Raw genomic sequence first — 17,822 nt, 5'->3', positions numbered from 1 at the left:
CGGTAGAAGCTCCAAAGAAGTACATAAACTTGGAAACGTGAACCCACCTTTGCTGACAACTCCACCAAAGTGATCCATTGCACGCACGATATCCCTCATATTTTGATCAAATGATAATCTTCCCCAGGGAAACGTCTTACACATCTCAAGATCATTCACAGCTCTTACAAAAAAGGGCTCCACGGAGGGTGCTTTCTCTCCGTTCCTGCTCTTTCCTATAAGAATGCTAGATAAGAAGTTGAGTACACACATCTTCAACCTATCTGGACATGCTTCAATTTGCCGCAGCTTCTCTTCCACATCTTCGTATGCCATTCTACTTCCTTGGGGAAACTGTCTTCTCGCAAAATCTAAGCCGCCCAACTGTTCATAGTTATGCGGATAACCTGACAGTTTAAACCAGATATCAGCCCGTGTTCTCTGAGTGAATATCAGATAGGGGTCCCATTGACTAAGAACCAAACTTCCTTTTTCTTCTCTGTACATACAGTTTGAAGTAAGAATATCCACATTCCCATAACCTTGTGGTGTTTCTCTAAGGGCATGTGGAAGAAGTGTTTGAACTGATCGTGCGTCTCAAACCATCTCCTCTCGTCTGCTGTAAGCGGGACTTTTAAAGCATTCAGTGTCTTCACTGCCTTTTCGATGTAACACCTTGTAGAGAGCTTGATTTGCTTCGTATACTCTGTCGGATTGAAGAACATCCGCCTTGGTTGCACTGGTTCCTTTCCATCCACCTGAAATACAATTATTAAAGGTAGTGAAGCCACCTGTAATACAATCGTTCAATAGCGAACTCTGTAGTGTTTTCTACTTCTACGTCCGGAAGGAAAGAGCCGGCTAATACTCTCCAAAATTATATGTTAGTTTATACTCTCAGCTACATACCGTCTTATGAGCTATCGCCGGATTACTGTCGTTTCGTCTGCTCTGTGCTTCTACAGTAGCATGCTGCATCGGCTCCCTCCCCGACATTTGTAATACTTCTTTAACAAACGTACCAAAGGGTTTAACCGTTTGAACGACCATGGGATCCCGCTGGTTGACGGCAAAATAGATCGGCTTCGTCTTTTTACGGACCATGGATCCCAAAGCCCTAAATCTCGAATTTTTAAAAATTTGAATTTCAGATTGGTAAAGGTCCCATTTCAGAAATTAATTTCGTTTTGATATATCATTATACTAAACGTTAAAAAAATACACAGTGACATGCTGGCGGTGAAAGTGATGCTTTTAGTTACTAGACTTACAATGGTTTGTTGTAAACCATTTTACAACAGTTGAAAAAATTAATCCTACTACAATGGTTTGTTGTAATAAAAAAGAATGTGATGTGGCGTGAGGTGGCAAATTTAGTGTTGAAAACTTTCAACACCCATGAAAGTAGAAAATAGAAGATAAGTGGGACCATCGTGTGCATTATTATTGATTGCTTTGATTTTCATGTTTTTTCTTTTCATCTCAATTATATAACTTCAATTATTTCATAATATTTATAAATAAATATATCAAAGTTATCTCAAAATTTATAATTTTTCATTCTCTATAAATAGAGACTACTTTCGTTTGATTTGGACACAGAAAAAAAACCATCTTTAAACAAAAAAAACATTCTTTTATAAAATTATTTGATTTTACTTATTTAAATTTAGTTTGATATTAACGGTGATTAATAATATGTAATCATACAAAAACATAAACATAAATAAAATGAAACATATGAAATAAAAATGGTAGGGTAAGGTGTTGTAATTTTATTAAACAAAACTATTGTAGAAGGTAAAAGTTATGTAGTTGTTGAATAAAGATGTGGAAGAGAGAGAAGATGAAGTGTAGTGTTAAAAGGAATAAAATGGGTGTTGTAAAGTGGGTGTTACAAGTTGCTGTTGCTTTGCCACTTCTCTGCAGATTTTAATCTCCAAAATAACAGCAGCTTCATGGGCTTATTAAATCAGCCCAGAAGGGTAATTAGTTTCCCTGTGGTATATAAGCAAAACTAGGTTTTATGTCTCAAGAGTACTTACATCACTCTGCAGACGGCTGCACACTTGCTCATTCCTTTTCATTTCCCACTCTCAGATTCAGACTTCTCGACATGGACGGAGTTGGACCCCGCAACAACTAGCAATCTCTGGATAGTTGCCTCGATAACATGAGGCTTCGCTTATGTCGCCTCGAGGTATCTGTCTATATATGGGACCCTGTATATGTTATGCGATTTAATGGATTGTTTCTTCTTACTATAGGGAACCACCCAAAAAATTGTTTCTTCTTCTTACTTTTAGATAAATAGTTATTGTCGATAGATATACTCTAATATACGTATTGGTGATATTCACACATAGATTTCTTATATGTCTTATAATTTAGATAAATAGTTACTGACACAACTATTTTAATTGTTATAAGGATCATATTCTTGAGGTTCCATGTGCAAACGCAGAGTTTGGTTGCCCCACAAATGTGACATGTTTTAAAATGCAAAGCCATTTGCATCAGTGCGAATACAGCAGTGCATTGGAAGGGCGTTGTGTCTGCCCATTTAGCGGCTGCAACTTCATTGGAACATACCGTAAATTGTACGATCACGCCAGCAGTGCTCATTCTGACGAGTTGCAGATGATTGAATGTGGAGAAACAATGCCTATAAGCTTTGCTAATCATCAGAGGGTAGTTCTCAAGGAACAAAGTAGGGGAGGAGGAGAACTTATTGTTGTGGATCGTCTCATCCAGCCACATGGTGCACATTTCAATGTAAGATGTATTTCGCCTAACGTTCCTGGAATGGGAAACTTCTCCTGGAAGCTGACGGTATGTTCAAGAAGTACATTGTTATTTGAACGATCGATAATCGCCAGGAGCTAATAGTGCAAGCAGCCAACTACCTCCTGAGCCTTTTGTTGTTCATTCGTTCATGGGTAATGCCACTGAGCTTCTCATATTAATCAATAGGGTTGAGAGTGTTGTTCAGGGAGGTCGGTGATCATATGTTTGCAGTTTACTTTTCGAACCTTTTCATGTTTGCAACTTCTCTTATTGTTATACCTTATGCTTACTAATGACATTGACAAACAAAAGAAATTAGCAGATATAGAACTAATTTGACGTACAAGAAGATTTAACTCATATTCCTGCCCGGTTTTTGTAATCCTTTGGCAAAGATTAGATACTCAGCTGATGGCTTGCCAATACTCAGCTGCTAGCTTGCCAATACTCCTATGTTTCGCTTGAATTCAGTAAGGGTGAAAAGGTAATTGTGAGCTTTTTAACAGAACGGTAGAGGGGTCACGTGCCTCACGTTTAGTAAGGGTGAAAAGGTAATTGCGGCCCCTTGCTTTCAGTGGGTGTCATCCTTCGGGAACCCATTTATCACCTTAAACTTTGCAAAGCTCTGCTATAAACTTCCCGTCGGCCTGCTATTACCTTGCGAATATAGTATTGCCTTGCGACAGCCTGCTATTACCTTGCGACAGCCTTTCAGTGGGTGTCATCCTTCGGGAACCCATTTCATAGAGTTAAAAATAGCTATGGTTGTAGATGCTCTTAGAATTTCGTAGGTGTGTCTAGTTATACACCTCTTATTATTATACCTTTTTTGTGCTTACTCATGACATTTTGGGCTTGGGCCTGTGGTTACGTTCCCTTTGCTTCTAGTGGTTGCGAGATAGTTACCTAGAATTTTCTAGGTGTACCTAGTTATACAGAGCAACGCAACAGTCTGTAATTGGCAGGGGAATATCACCTTATTAGCATGCCCACAGCCTGCCATTTCCTTGCGAACTTAATATTACTTTGCCAGTGTTTCTTTTTTTTTTCAGACTTGCCAGTGAGACTAGGGATCTAAAGGACCTTCTAAAAGCTTCAAAATATTTTAGATAAAAAATATAATTATATTCATATTAAAAGTGTATTTCGTTCAAAAACTACTATATTTTGGTTATAATTATTAAAATAAAAAGTTAAAGGAACATCAGGTAAATTAAAAGTATGCCTCTATTATAGAGGAACATCTGGTATATTATTTCATATAGAGTTAAAAATAGCTATGGTTGCAGATGCTCTTAGAATTTCGTAGGTGTACGTAGTTATACACATCTTATTATTATACATTTTTTGTGCTTACTCATGACATCTTGGGCTTGGGCCTGTGGTTACGGTCCCCTTGCTCCAGTGGTTGGCATATAGTTACCTAGAATTTCTAAGGTGTACCTAGTTATACAGAGCAAGGCAACAGCCTGTCGGCAGGGGAATATCACCTTATTAGCATGCCCACAGCCTGCCTTTAACTTGCGAACCTAATATTGCCTTACCAGTGTTTCTTTTTGTTTTTTTGCGGTCGTGCCAGTGAGACTAGGGTTCTAAAGGACCTTCTAAAAGCTTACAAAATATTTTAGATAAAAATTATTATTATATTCATATTAAAAGTGTATGTCGTTCAAAAACTATTATATTTTGGTTATAATTATTAAAATAAAAAGTTAAAGGAACATCAGGTAAATTAAAAGTATGCCTCTATTATAGAGGAACATATGTTATATTATTTCATATAGAGTTAAAAATAGTGTGGGAACCGAAATTCGCACTGTCGATTTTAGTTAAGTTTAAACGTAGGAAAACTAAGTTGACCTAGTTTTCCCCGAGGATCCCGGCTATCTGCTGGGCCACGCACGACAAAGTTAACGCGAGTATAATTTGGGAATAAATGCGTAAAATAAAGAGAGCAAAAGAAAGAATCTTATTTCCGAATTTGCGGAGAGCGTTTGAACAACATGTCGAGATCTCGGCCGCAAGAGCTGTCGATCGTCGCTAGTCTCAAAACCTAGATCTAACCTAGTTGAGTCGCAGCTCGCTAAAAAGGAAATAAAAGCCTAAGTTCTAAATTGCTCTAGAGTGGTTTCTTTCTTCTGATTTCGGATCCCCCTTCCTCTGCTCCCAGCCTTGCTTATATACTCCCATATGACGGTATATTCTTGATGGGCTGAGTCTGCCGCGAGCTGGGGTTTTTCCATTTTCGTCGGCCTTCGTGTTTATCGGGAAAGTTGACATTTATCCTTTCGGAAATTTAACATTTATCTTGTTATGTGAAGATAATTGTAAACCGTCGTATCTATCTTTTAGAAAATCATAAATGGGCCGTCCGATCGGTTTTGGTCCCTTTTGGGCCGTCTTCCGAACTTCCGTTGTTTTCTACGATTTCTTTGAAAGAATGCTCCTACTTGGATGTCGAGTCTTTCGGAAGATCTTCGATCCATTGCTGGGGCGAATGGTGTTTTAAGATAACCATCACCATTTTATACGAAGTCTTTCTGTCCGTTGACGTCTTACGGGTTCTCTGAAATCTTGGAGCAGGAAAAGGAGTTTTGTTTGCGGGATCTCGGAAAGTCGCAAAACACGGATTTCTGGCGACCCTGGGGCCTAGAACTTACGCACGAAGACTAGCCGCCCGACGACCCGAGCCAGCACGGGGCTAGCCGCCCGACGACCACGGCCAGCACGGGCGCTAGCCGCCGGCGGCCACGGCCAGCACGGGGGCTAGTCGCCCGGCGGCCACGGCCAGCACGGGCGTTAGCCGCCGGCGGCCACGGCCAGCACGGGGGCTAGCCGCCCGGCGGCCACGGCCAGCACGGGCGCTAGCCGGCGGCGGCTACGGCCAGCACTGGGGCTAGCTGCCCGGCGGCCACAGCCGCGACCGGAGTCGGCTGCTCGGTTCCTTCGGCTTGTGCGTGTTTTTGCGTTCTTTTTGGTTTTCCGTAGGTTTTTCCTCGTGTAGAAAACGTTTCTAGCCGTTGATTTCGAGATGATTAATCTCGAACTTAATATTTTTCCAAGGTTTCTCGATTACCAATTAGTCTCTCGAGGTTGCTCTAACATCTTTCATGTTCTTCCGAGACTTTCGGACATCGATTTCGTCTTGACCGATTTTGACCCCAACATATAGCCCCCAGCTAGCTAGGAGCCGTAGGGTTTGTAGGTCCTAGCTTGCGGTATGGTTCGTGAGGAAAGTATGGAGACGAAATCGTGTCGAAGGTCGGGGTGAATAGTCAAATCCTTGCCTATAAAGACTTGTGAATTATTTACCATTCTTATTTCACCCAAGAATCTTAAGTTAATCTCTCTTGTGCAAATTCTCTCTCTACCTTTAAGAAAAGAAGGACTTCAAGATCAAAATCCTCGAGGAGGCAGTCTCACTCGTCTTCGGATAGTTTCCATGCCGAGGAGGAAGTTCCGAAACCCGAGGTTCCAGAAATTGACAGGAGCGCGTATTGCGACGCCGTCTTCGGTTCTGACGCTCCCCTTCCCGTGATCCCGATTCCCCGGCGACCTCTGAGGGTGCGTAAGGAAATTGACTCGCCGAGCGAAGTATCCCTTGAATATCTCGGAACTCTTCGAGAGTTTTATGAGGTTCCGAAGGGAGTCATGTTTCGCATTCCTCGTGGGAATGAGAGTTCGGAGCATCCTCCGAAGGGTTACTTTACTTGCTACGAGGCGTTCTTGACGCAATGCCGACTGTGGTTCCCAATCCCTGGGGTCATTGTTCAGGCTCTCGACCGTTTCGGAATCGTAATCAGCCAGCTGAACGTGCCGGCTTTGGAAAGCTGGCTTGGCGTTGTGATTTTGAGTTACAAGTTAGGAATGGACCTTAGCCCTGCTGACTTCGAAGGGTTGTGGAACTCCAAGACGACGAGCATCAATGGAGTATACTCCATGAAGGCGAGGACCAATTTTTCGGTAATCCATGGAGTCACCTCGCACGCCAAGGATTACGTTGACCGTTTCTTTTTCGTGAGGATAGATGGAGAGTCTGTCGAGGAAGGCTTTCTCCACCTATTCCCGACGGACTGGTTGTACCAAAGAGGTAAGATTGTCGCATCCCCTTTCTTAGAATCCGAAAAGCGAGTACTGAACGCGTGTGTGTTTTTTTTTTTTTTTTGTTCAGAGAACAGGTGTCTCGCGCATGTTCCTTCCGATCTTTCGACCAAGAGGGACATTTTTAGGACAATGCCTTGTTCCTGGAACTCCTTTACTCTTGACCGGATTCGAGGGCGGTCGCGCTTCACCGATCGCGAGGCGGTACGCGGCCTTGTGTCAATGACGGATCCTACGTTTTTGCCCCCTTCAAGGCGGAGGCGGAGATCTCGGAAGGATAAAGGGATTGCTTTCGAGACCTCGTCGGGAAACGGTGAGCTGCCGAGATACGATCCTGACTTCAGTACAGAGGATCAGGGTGTTCCTTCCCCGGGTGACTTCTTTGATGAACTCCCTCCGGCGTTTTCCCGTGACGAGTCTTTGGACAATGAGGAGATGGACAAGGTGACTGGGGAGGGTGCTCGCTTGGTCAACGAGGTTTGTTTTCGAAACTTGAGTAAATCCCCTTTTCTTTTTATTTGACCTCGACTTCTTTGCAGGCCGTGAGAGTGTGGAACGCATCGATTGATGGAAGTTTCCGTACTGCCCGGCTGGCCTGTTTCAAAGCGGAGGAATTGGAAAGGGAATCGCCAAGTATCGGTTGGAGGTGGAGGAGCAAAAACGCCGGCAAGCCGAGGTCCAGGCTCGAGCCCTCGTTCGTGCGGAAAGGAGCGGGCGGAGAAGAGCTGCCGCCGAGCTTAACCGAAGGGCCAAAATTTTCTCTACCCAATTGAAGCGTACAAAGAGGCTCAGGACTTTGTAGGCGATTTTCGTGAGTGTCGTGGTTCGGTCGGTACTCTACACAAGATGCAGCGTGAGGGTTTCTCTCTTTCCGGCGAACTTGCCGCGATGAATGGCTCGATGAGAATATGCGCTAACGCCGAATCCTTTGTTCCTCCGATCGAAGGGAGAATTCGAGAGTTGTGGAATCCTATCCAAGTCTCGGAAGATACGGCGGATGTAGGCGCGGGTTTGAATGCTGGCGACGGGGGTGAAGAGGTCGACCAGCCCGACTCCTCGTTTGGAATATCTCTAACCGATTGTTATGCATTCAATTATAATTTGTGATAGGCCAAGTGTGGCTGTTTGTATGTATGTGTTGCGACCCTTAGGAGGTCGCATGACTTTGTGTTTATCGGGATTGGCCGTTGGTGGCTTTTGAATCCCTGCTATAAATGCTTTTATGAATTCTGCGTTTTGATTTATACTTTCGTCAAGTGTAGAGGGTTTGAATACGTGTAGTCACTTCGTATACAATCTCTTCTTTTTGTCGCTTGATCCGTAGGTTACTTTGTAGCGAACGTTAGGTTTATAAGCGATAAGAGGCAAATTTTGGAATCTCGTATTCTGGATACTTATGCCTATGAGATGTCTTAGATACCAGCAAGGCCAGGTTTAGGGCAAGACCTAGGTCTACTTTCGGACTAAAGCTGTGCGATGACAAATCGGCTTTCGTTTTGCCTGTTTGCGATTTCGACCTGACTCGTACCGTTTTAGAATCTGCGAAGTGCTTATCGGCTTATATGATTCGTTTGGATACGAGTCGAGCTACTTCCTTTACGAAGAGCTAACCAAAATTTGGATTTTTTGTATAGCGCGCTATGGTATCCTTGTCGGATGCAAGAGGACTTCATTAGAAGCCAGACTACGAATTTGATTGAGTGAAACGTTTCTATGTTTTTCCGTCGGGGCCAATCGACGGAAATGAATTTTAGAGTCGCGGACAGACTGTTTGATAGAGTTTTTTAGAGTCGCGGATGGACTGTTTGGAGGAGAATGGAGAATCAAGACTTTGCGGGAACTAACGACGTCTCGCGTTCCTCTAAGATATGATTTTCGTTTTCCGTAATGTTTATGCGTTGAGTAAGCATTTGAATTAAAGATTTTATAATGTGAAAAGTATTTTTGCGGGAGTACAATGATGTTTGTCCCCATCTTCCCCCCCCCTTTTTGGTGAGGGGGATAGCTGAACTCGTCGGGTTGCGACGAGCTGCCTACGTACCTCTTGCGAGGATCAAGCCATCTCGTAATTCTGTTTCTATCGCGGTTTGCTATTACTCCACGATTTCCGGCGCCTTGACTGTTTCAGCTAAGTCGGTGGTCGCGTTGGGAGTTAGGTTATCCTTTCTTTCGGCGATGGACTCGAGGATTTTCCCGCTATCCTGAGTTGTGGCCTGTTCGGACAAATCCGAGCTGTTCTTTGCTGAGTTCTCGGAGATACTCAGATGCTTCTTAGTTCGCTTCGGGTTAGCTACTGGGGGGTTCCGATTGCTGCACAATTTATGTTCGGCCAGGAAGCAGAGTCGCGACTGTTTTTGGCTTCCCCAGATTACCGCTGTTCCAGTTAGTGTTGGAAACTTGACGCTGAGATGGTAAGTGGACGGGACTGCCTTCATGGCGTTTATCCAAGGAGTTCCCATTATGGCGTTATAGATAGCCGGGTTATCCACTACCGCGAATTCGACGATCTTTGTGACTTCCTTAGCCATGACCGGGAGCCTGATTTTTCCGAGGGTCATGGACGTGACGCCCGAGAATCCAGTCAACGGTCTTGGTTCTGGGATGACTTCTCCGAGGGGTATGTTCATCCTCTGCAGAGTGTTGCGGAACATGATGTTGACCGTGCTCCTGTGTCGATGAGGATGCGGCCGACTTCAAGATCCTGAATCACCAAGTCGATGACCAGAGGATCGTAGTGGGGTTTATCGAGTCCGGCTGTATCCTGTTCCTCGAAGACGATTGTGTGATTGGGAACGTCGTCCTCTGGACACCATCCGGGGCTTGTTTCGGCCCTCCGTCCGTAAGCTTTGATCGACGAAACAAAGTCCTGGTAAAAATGCGATCCTCCGATGATCATGTTGATCCTTTGGCGGTTGTTGTTGTTTCCTTCGCCGTCTTGTCTCCGTCCGGGTTTTTCACCCGATTGAGTTCCATGAGCGTTATTCTCGGGATTGGCTCCGTCGGTCTTCGGCGGACGGTCAGAATCTAGGAGCAGGTCTTTCACGCTCCTGACCGTTGCTAGTTCGCCGGCAAGCAGCTTCGTAATGAGTCTAGCGCCGAGGACTTTGCAGTTGGCGGTGGAGTGACCTCTCGTCTGATGGAACTCGCAGCTGGAATTGTCCTTGTACGAGTTCCGCGTCCAAGTGTTTCCGGCGGTCCTTCCTTGTTCGGAATTGACGGCGTAGTTATGTTCGCCCTGGACGTCTTCCCCTTCGTGATGGACGTACTTGTCGTTACGAGAGGATTTCTTCTTGCCGGACGCTTTCTGCGGTCCATGCTTTTGCGCTAGGACTTTCATCTCTTCTTCCATGATGATAAATCCGTCGCCTTGTGGAGAGTGTCCTGGATGGTGCGTGGCCTTTCCAAAGAAATCCACTTTCGGAATTTCGATTTGTACCAGAGGTTTTTTCTCAGGGCGTCGATGGCGACTCTGTCGCTGAGGCCTGTTACTCTAGACATCACGAGTTTGAACCTCCTTATGTAGTCGCGGAGCGGTTCATCTTCCTTTTGAATTAGACTCCAAAGGTCTACGTCAGAAGTTTTCCTGTCCATGAACATGGAGAATTGCTTCAGAAAAGCTGAAGCAAGCTGGCGGAAACTTCCGATGGAGTTTCTTTTCAAGTGTGAGAACCACTCGAGCGCAGCACCTCTGAGGTTCTCGACGAATAGGAGACAGCAGCCGACGTCCTTTTCCCGCTCCGGAAGTTTAGAACTCGCCATCGCAATCTGGAAGGACTGCAGATGTGCCTTCGGATCTGTGGTTCCGTCGTAGGTGGGAAGCTTTATTTTCCCGGGATCTGAGACTCGTGCGTCCGTGATTCGAGAGGTGAACGGAGTTTTTCTCGATTCCTCGAGGAGCAGGTCGATCTCGGGGGCAGTGCTGGTTGCGTGGTGAATCTGCGATTTTACCGCTTTCACCTCGGCTGCAGTTTTTGCGATGTACTCGCGCAAATCATGGATCTCGTTGGCGCCGTTCGCGCTCCTTTGTCTACGTTGGCTGCGATAGGCCCGAGTCTGGTCTTCAGCCAACCTCTCTTGCTCTGACCAGTAGAGGTCTTCTTCCTCTTCTGTCATGGGTTTTTCGAAGGCTGCCGCCAGTCGAGCTGACTGACTTCGGGTCCTTCTGTGGTGGATGTCGGCATCTTCGTCAGACGGATCCGATTGATCGCTGATATCCAGATTGATTCTTTCGACGTCGTCTCCTTCGTTTTCCCTTGGGGAGATGGGAGGTTATCCGTCGTTTTCTTCTGCCCCGCCGGAGTGGTATCGCCAGGGATGAGTTCTGGGGATTTTCTCGGGGCATATTTTTCTTGGTCTCCGGCAGTTCCGAAGTCGAGCCTCGTGACACGCCTCACCTTGGTGGATCCGCGCGGGAGTTTGCTTTTCGCTGTTAAGGTATTGACCTGTTTAGCGAGTGTAGCCATTAGTTTCTCTTGTTCTTCCGACCGTTTCTGGGCGGTGGCGAACAGTTCCTTCACCCGGTCCAGCATCGCGGTGTTTGCCTCGGCAGTGATCGTCGATACGTTTCCGGCAGGAGTCTTCTCAGCGTTGGCATCGGCGGCTGGTCCGTCGTGCGTTTGCTTGTCTTTTTCCGCGTTAGCAGTCATGCTTAACTGGGCGTGCATAGTTGCGAGAAAGATAAGTCCGTGTATCCCCTCCTTCTAGCGCCAAACTGTGGGAACCAAAATTCGCACTGTCGATTTTAGTTAAGTTTAAATGTAGGAAAACTAAGTTGACCTAGTTTTCCCCGAGGATTCCGGCTATCTGCTGGGCCACGCACGACAAAGTTAACACGAGTATAATTTGGGAATAAATGCTTAAAATAAAGAGAGCAAAAGAAAGAATCTTATTTCCGAATTTGCGGAGAGCGTTTGAACAACAGGTCGAGATCTCGGCCGCAAGAGCTGTCGATCGTCGCTAGTCTCAAAACCTAGATCTAACCTAGTTGAGTCGCAGCTCGCTAAAAAGGAAATAAAAGCCTAAGTTCTAAATTGCTCTAGAGTGGTTTCTTTCTTCTGATTTCGGATCCCCCTTCCTCTGCTCCCAGCCTTGCTTATATACTCCCATATGACGGTCTATTCTTGATGGGCTGAGTCTGCAGCGAGCTGGGCTTTTTCCATTTTCGTCGGCCTTCGTGTTTATCGGGAAAGTTGACATTTATCCTTTCGGAAATTTGACATTTATCCTTTCGGAAGTTTAACATTTATCTTGTTATGTGAAGATAATTGTAAACCGTCGTATCTATCTTTTAGAAAATCGTAAATGGGCCGTCCGATCGGGTTTGGTCCCTTTCGGGCCGTCTTCCGAACTTCCGTTGTTTTCTACGATTTCTTTGAAAGAATGCTCCTACTTGGATGCCGAGTCTTTCGGAAGATCTTCGATCCATTGCTGGGGCGAATGGTGTTTTAAGATAACCATCACCATTTTATACGAAGTCTTTCTGTCCGTTGACGTCTTACGGGTTCTCTGAAATCTTGGAGCAGGAAAGGAGTTTTGTTTGCGGGATCTCGGAAAGTCGCAAAACACGGATTTCTGGCGACCCGGGGCCTAGAACTTACGCACGAAGACTAGCCGCCCGACGACCCGAGCCAGCACGGGGCTAGCCGCCCGGCGACCACGGCCAGCACGGGCGCTAGCCGCCGGCGGCCACGGCCAGCACGGGGCTAGTCGCCCGGCGGCCACGGCCAGCACGGGTGCTAGCCGCCGCCGCCACGGACAGCACGGGGGCTAGCAGCCCGGCGGCCACGGCCAGCACGGGCGCTAGCCGTCCGGCGGCCACGGCCAGCATGGGGGCTAGCAGCCCGGCGGCCACGGCCAGCACGGGCGCTAGCCGCCCGGCGGCCACGACCAGCACGGGCGCTAGCCGCCGGCGGCTACCGCCGCGACCGGAGTCGGCTGCTCGGTTCCTTCGGCTTGTGCGTGTTTTTGCGTTCTTTTTAGTTTTCCGTAGGTTTTTCCTCGTGTAGAAAACGTTTCTAGCCGTTGATTTCGAGATGATTAATCTCGAACTTAATATTTTTCCAAGGTTTCTCGATTACCAATTAGTCTCTCGAGGTTGCTCTAACATCTTTCATGTTCTTCCGAGACTTTCGGACATCGATTTCGTCTTGACCGATTTTGACCCCAACAAATAGCTATGGTTGCAGATGCTCTTAGAATTTCTTAGGTGTACCTAGCTATACACCTCTTATTATTATACGTTTTTTGTGCTTACTCATGACATTGACAAACAAAAGAAATTAGCAGATATAGAACTAATTTGACGTACAAGAAGATTTAACTACTATTCCTGCCCGGTTATATTATTTGTTCTTTTGTAGTCCGTTGGCAAAGATTAGATACTCAGCTGATCGCTTGCCAATAATCAGCTAATGGCTTGCCAATACTCAGCTGATCGCTTGCCAAAACTCTCCTCTGTTTCGCTTGAATTCAGTAAGGGTGAAAAGGTAATTGTGAGCTTTTTAATAGAACGGTGGAGGGGTCACGTGCCTCACATTTAAGTTCTATTTTTCGTCGTCAATTCATCTTCTGTTCTTCTTCTCCCGTTCCAGATCTTGTATTCATCAGTACCCATCGGGCGATCTCAGCGAAGTTTATGAGCTGTTAGCTTGTTTTGGGATAAGGTGAAGGATTCCAAAAACTTAAGGTTGTCAAAATTTTTTTTTGAATGATGGGTTGTCAAATTTTCCGAAATAGGTTTCCGATGTGTGATATAAAAGCTTCGTCTTTTTCCTAATTTTTTGGATTACCAATTTTCCGAAATTGCTTACCTGTTTTTCTTTCAACAGGTACTTCTCCCTCGTCTGATATTCCCAACAGGTGAATACTATGGAGTTCCCTCGAAGTTTGTTTTCTGACGAAACGAGGCCAGATCCTTCAAATTCTATAAATTACAGCTCTACTTTCAAGACCGTGAAAGCAGTAAAAGATGTAGTTAATGCTGACGTGTGGGAGTATGTTGAGAACTATCCACTAGGGGTAATTATCAAGTACGTGAATCTGAAGTTCGCATGGACCACAATATTGGTTCATTACATTCTGTCTAGACAACTCTATTGCAAAATACGACATGAGCTTTGGTTTTTGATAGAAGAACAACCTGCCCTTTTCTTGCTATTTGAGTTTGAAGATATCACAGGTTTAAACTGTGATCCAATACCTGATGCAATGGTAGTGGAAGATGTTGAGGAAAGTAATCTTTTTTGGGCGCTGTTTAAACTGAGACGCCCCCGTTCAACCCCAAGCGCTGAGGACATACTTGAACTTTGTCGATCTCCTGATGTTTGCAGATCCTGGTCCAGGGAAGACCAGATTAGGCTGTGTTATTTGGCCATCTTGACAGGCGGTTTACTTGCCCTTGATCGAAGAGAAGCTATCCCTCCTGCTAAAGCGAAGCTGCTTATGGATTTGGAGACTTTCGAGCAGTATCCCTGGGGAAGAGTGGCTTTTGTTGAACTTGTCCATCAGATTAAGACCGCAACAGAAAGTGGTAAGATTAAGAATTCCAGTTATGTCTGCAAGGGGTTCGTGCAAGTAATTCAGGTCTGGGCGTACGCTTATATACCCTGTGTTGGAGAAGCAATTGGTCGTCCTATCAGTTCACATGGTATATTGTTACTGAGGTTCAAAGGCAAGGGTGGAAAGCTCTCCTTGAATGATACATTTAATAAAGCGAAGGTATGTTAACATCGTATGGATTTATCAAAACTTTGTATTTTAGTTTCTCTTGACAACCACATTGTGTAATTTGTTGTATAGGTAACTTGTATGTACACGTGAAGCTTGAATGAAGTTCATCCGGTTTGGGAACAACAAGATGAGGATCCTGAGATTGACAATCTTTTGGAGTTCCTTCGCCAACACAAATCCTTGAGTACCATTACTTGGCAAGCCTTGCCGGTTTACCCATTCACACCGGTTAAATGTAACAAGCGTGTTGCAAGCCAAATAAAATCGAAAAAATCAAAGAAGGTGGCAAGCAGCGAGCAAGAGAACACAGCAGATGGAGGTGAAATATCCTCTGATATTGCAGGAAAAAAAGACCAAGTAGAAAGCGATGATGAAGGACGAGAATACATTATACAACGGAGGCAGACCCCAAGACATGACTTTCAAAAGTCGCCCACGAATTACAGTATTCAGCAGTTGTCTAGAAGAGTAGGGGCAATCGAAAGTTGCTATGGACCGCTCTTTGCAATGCTTCAATCTGTGGGTGGTTTTACCTTAGATAATCTAGAATCTCGAATCGCTCAGCTGGAAGAATTTCATCAAGTCAAAACACTCGCACACGATCGGTTTTCTAACACAAAGCTGCCAGCAAAACCAGCAGTATGTCATTCATTCTAGTAATCAGTGGCAAAGCAACAATATGTGATGTTTGGAGTTTGCTTTTGATTATTGTTGTTTTCTGTCATAGATATTAGAAGACAGCATAGGAGAGCCTTCAGTACAAGGAATTGGTGGACCCCAGGACCCGGGTAAAGAAGAAGAGAAACAAGAAAACAAACCAGTCGAGGAAGTTCACCCAGACGAGAAGCCAGGAGCAGACATAGACGAGGAACTGGCATTTGAGGGCAAAGGAATAGAGAATGCAGGAGAAGACATAACAGATGGAATCTTCCAGAATATAAATCAATCTTACTCCCCGGAGGAAGCTGAGCCTTCAAAGAAACAGGATCAACGCTTGTTAACTCCAAAGGTTGAAGCGACTTCAGAGTCCAAAAAGGAACCAGATTATGAAAGGCCTATTTCAGTATCGTCAGAGTCACTCAAATTATTAACTTACCCACAAACAGTAAAGGAAGTTCTCACAGACGATAATGCAGGAACTTGCATAGACGAAGAACTGGCATTTGAGGCCGAAGGAATAGATAATGCAGGAGAAGACATGTTAGATAGACTCTTGCAGGATATACATCAAGGATTATCTTACTCCCTGGAGGAAGCTGAGCCTTCAAAGAAACAAGATCAACGCTTGTTAACTCCAAAGGTTTAAGCGACTTCAGAGTCCAAAAAGGAACCAGATTATGAAAGGCCTATTTCAGTATCGTCAGAGTCATTCAAACATCCTTGGACGGGAATTGAGAAAACAGACAAATTTGAAACCACTTCATCTGCCTCGGTCACCATTATCTCGCCTTATGAAGTCTTGGCGCGTCAAGTGAATGAGAGAAAAAAGCAAAGTTTGCAGTATCAGGCAAAAACTCCCCCTCCTAGGTTTCAAAATAATAGGATCCATGTCTTGTCGCAGAACCTCAGAAGCGCATTTTTACATGATACCCAAGTTAAGGGGGGTATTAAACAGATATACGAAGAAGAGTTACACGTTAACGGAACGGGAGGACGTAGTATATGGTCCACCTGCAGATTCAGATCGTACAAAGCTAGTCAATTTTATGTGTAAGAGGTAAGTATGAAGCCTTTATTTCAGATGTTCATATAGCACGTGAACTTTAATTCTCATTTTCACCTGCAGTGATTCCATTTATCCAATTGGCTCGGAAATAAGTGCCAGTAAGTTCTTCGAGGTATTCCTGCAGCCAAGGAAGTGGTTGAAAGACGATGTAAGAGATCTTACATTTGACACATACCTAAGTCTTTTTTTTGGTACTCATATATTTTCATTCCTTTTGTAGCACATGGACGCATTAATATTTCATCAACAGCCAAGTATGTTCCCATCTCAAAGGATTGCTATTTTGGACGTAGCGTTCCAGATGGTGTGGGTACATAAGTACGATATCTGGAAAGCAAATGAATTTCTCCCTGGTGGGAGCTTTCACTACTACTACGGACTTGCTCCAGAATATTGTCAAACAAACATGTGGTGGGGGGAAGATGTGGATACGCTCTTCTCCTGTCTTAATGTGTTTGATAACACTCATTGGGTAGCCATGGTAATTTCCATTCCAAATCGAACTATCAAACTCTATGATAGTGGGAAGTGTACGAAAGGAGATGCTGCGATAAAGAAAGAGGCGGAGCCGTTTGCCTACATGATTCCCTATGCGTTATGGTTTTACGCAAAAGAAGAAAACAAGCAATCAATGGATCGTACTAAATTTAAAATCGAATTTGTACGGAATGGGGTTCCACGAGCAAGAAGACCATATGGGGACTGTGGAGTTTATGCTCTAAAATACCTTGAGTGTCTAATGCTGGGTGTTGATTTAGATGCGGATCAATACGGATGACAATATGGCCGTAGTGAGGATGAAACTCGCTGTGGAGATGTATTTAGCAACAACAAAAGCAGGCTACAATCTGTGGGATACCTCATTTCTAACAGATGTCATTGATGGTCATCTTAACTAGACAATCCGTGCAACTTATTTTGTGAAGGTAAACTGACAAGGAAACACATGTTTATCAGTTCTTTTTTGCTGTTTTTGGGTCTAAAGAACCTTCTTTAGTATTACGTTGCCAGTTTACATCTTGGGATTGGGCCTGTGATTACGGTCCCCTTGCTTTCAATGGGTGGCAGATAGTTATCTAGAATTTCTTAGGTGTACCAAGTAGTTACACAGAGCAACGCAACAGCCTGTAATCGGCAGGGGAACAATCACCTTAAACTTGGCCAAGCGCTGCTATACACTTACCTTCGGCCTCCTATAACCTTGCGAACATAATATTGCCTTGCAGATAGTTACCTAGAATTTCTTAGGTGTACCTAGTTATACAGAGCAACGCAACAGCCTGTAATTGGCAAGGGAATAATCACCTTATTGGCATGCCCATAAGAAAATTAGTGATAAAAAAATTTCATCAAATCGGTAGAGAAGATAACCTTTTTTATTGATTGAATCATAAACATTTTAAATTACAAGTTAGAATTTATATGCATTTTAATAGGACCAGTTACTTAAGAATTTCTTAGGTGTACCAAGTAGTTATACAGAGCAACGCAACAGCCTGTA

General features: G+C 44.6%; 1 protein-coding gene across 1 annotated transcript; it reads left to right on the top strand.

Annotated features, from left to right (window-relative positions):
• Nucleotides 1–2,152: 2,152 nt before the first annotated feature.
• LOC130502068 (uncharacterized) lies at nt 2,153–17,220 on the top strand. Its single transcript, XM_056996887.1, has 10 exons — nt 2,153–2,179; nt 2,410–2,811; nt 13,726–14,583; nt 14,665–14,671; nt 14,723–15,234; nt 15,323–15,882; nt 16,211–16,312; nt 16,382–16,433; nt 16,542–16,982; nt 17,080–17,220. Exons 1-10 carry the CDS (start codon nt 2,153–2,155, stop codon nt 17,218–17,220), a joined length of 3,102 nt encoding a protein of 1,033 aa, XP_056852867.1.
• The last annotated feature ends 602 nt before the right edge of the window (nt 17,221–17,822 follow it).

The sequence above is a fragment of the Raphanus sativus genome, unplaced genomic scaffold (assembly GCF_000801105.2).
Source record: "Raphanus sativus cultivar WK10039 unplaced genomic scaffold, ASM80110v3 Scaffold0410, whole genome shotgun sequence".
Lineage (NCBI taxonomy): Eukaryota > Viridiplantae > Streptophyta > Magnoliopsida > Brassicales > Brassicaceae > Raphanus > Raphanus sativus.
This window is presented reverse-complemented; position numbering and strand designations above follow the sequence as displayed.

What these genes read in the sequence shown, in the direction of transcription:
- LOC130502068 (XM_056996887.1), top strand. Translation starts at nt 2,153, where the DNA reads ATGAGGCTTCGCTTATGTCGCCTCGAG. An exon ending in TTCGCTTATGTCGCCTCGAG is followed by an intron (nt 2,180 to 2,409) that starts GTATCTGTCTAT and finishes AATTGTTATAAG; the next exon opens with GATCATATTCTTGAGGTTCC. An exon ending in AAGAAACAAGATCAACGCTT is followed by an intron (nt 15,883 to 16,210) that starts GTTAACTCCAAA and finishes GGTATTAAACAG; the next exon opens with ATATACGAAGAAGAGTTACA.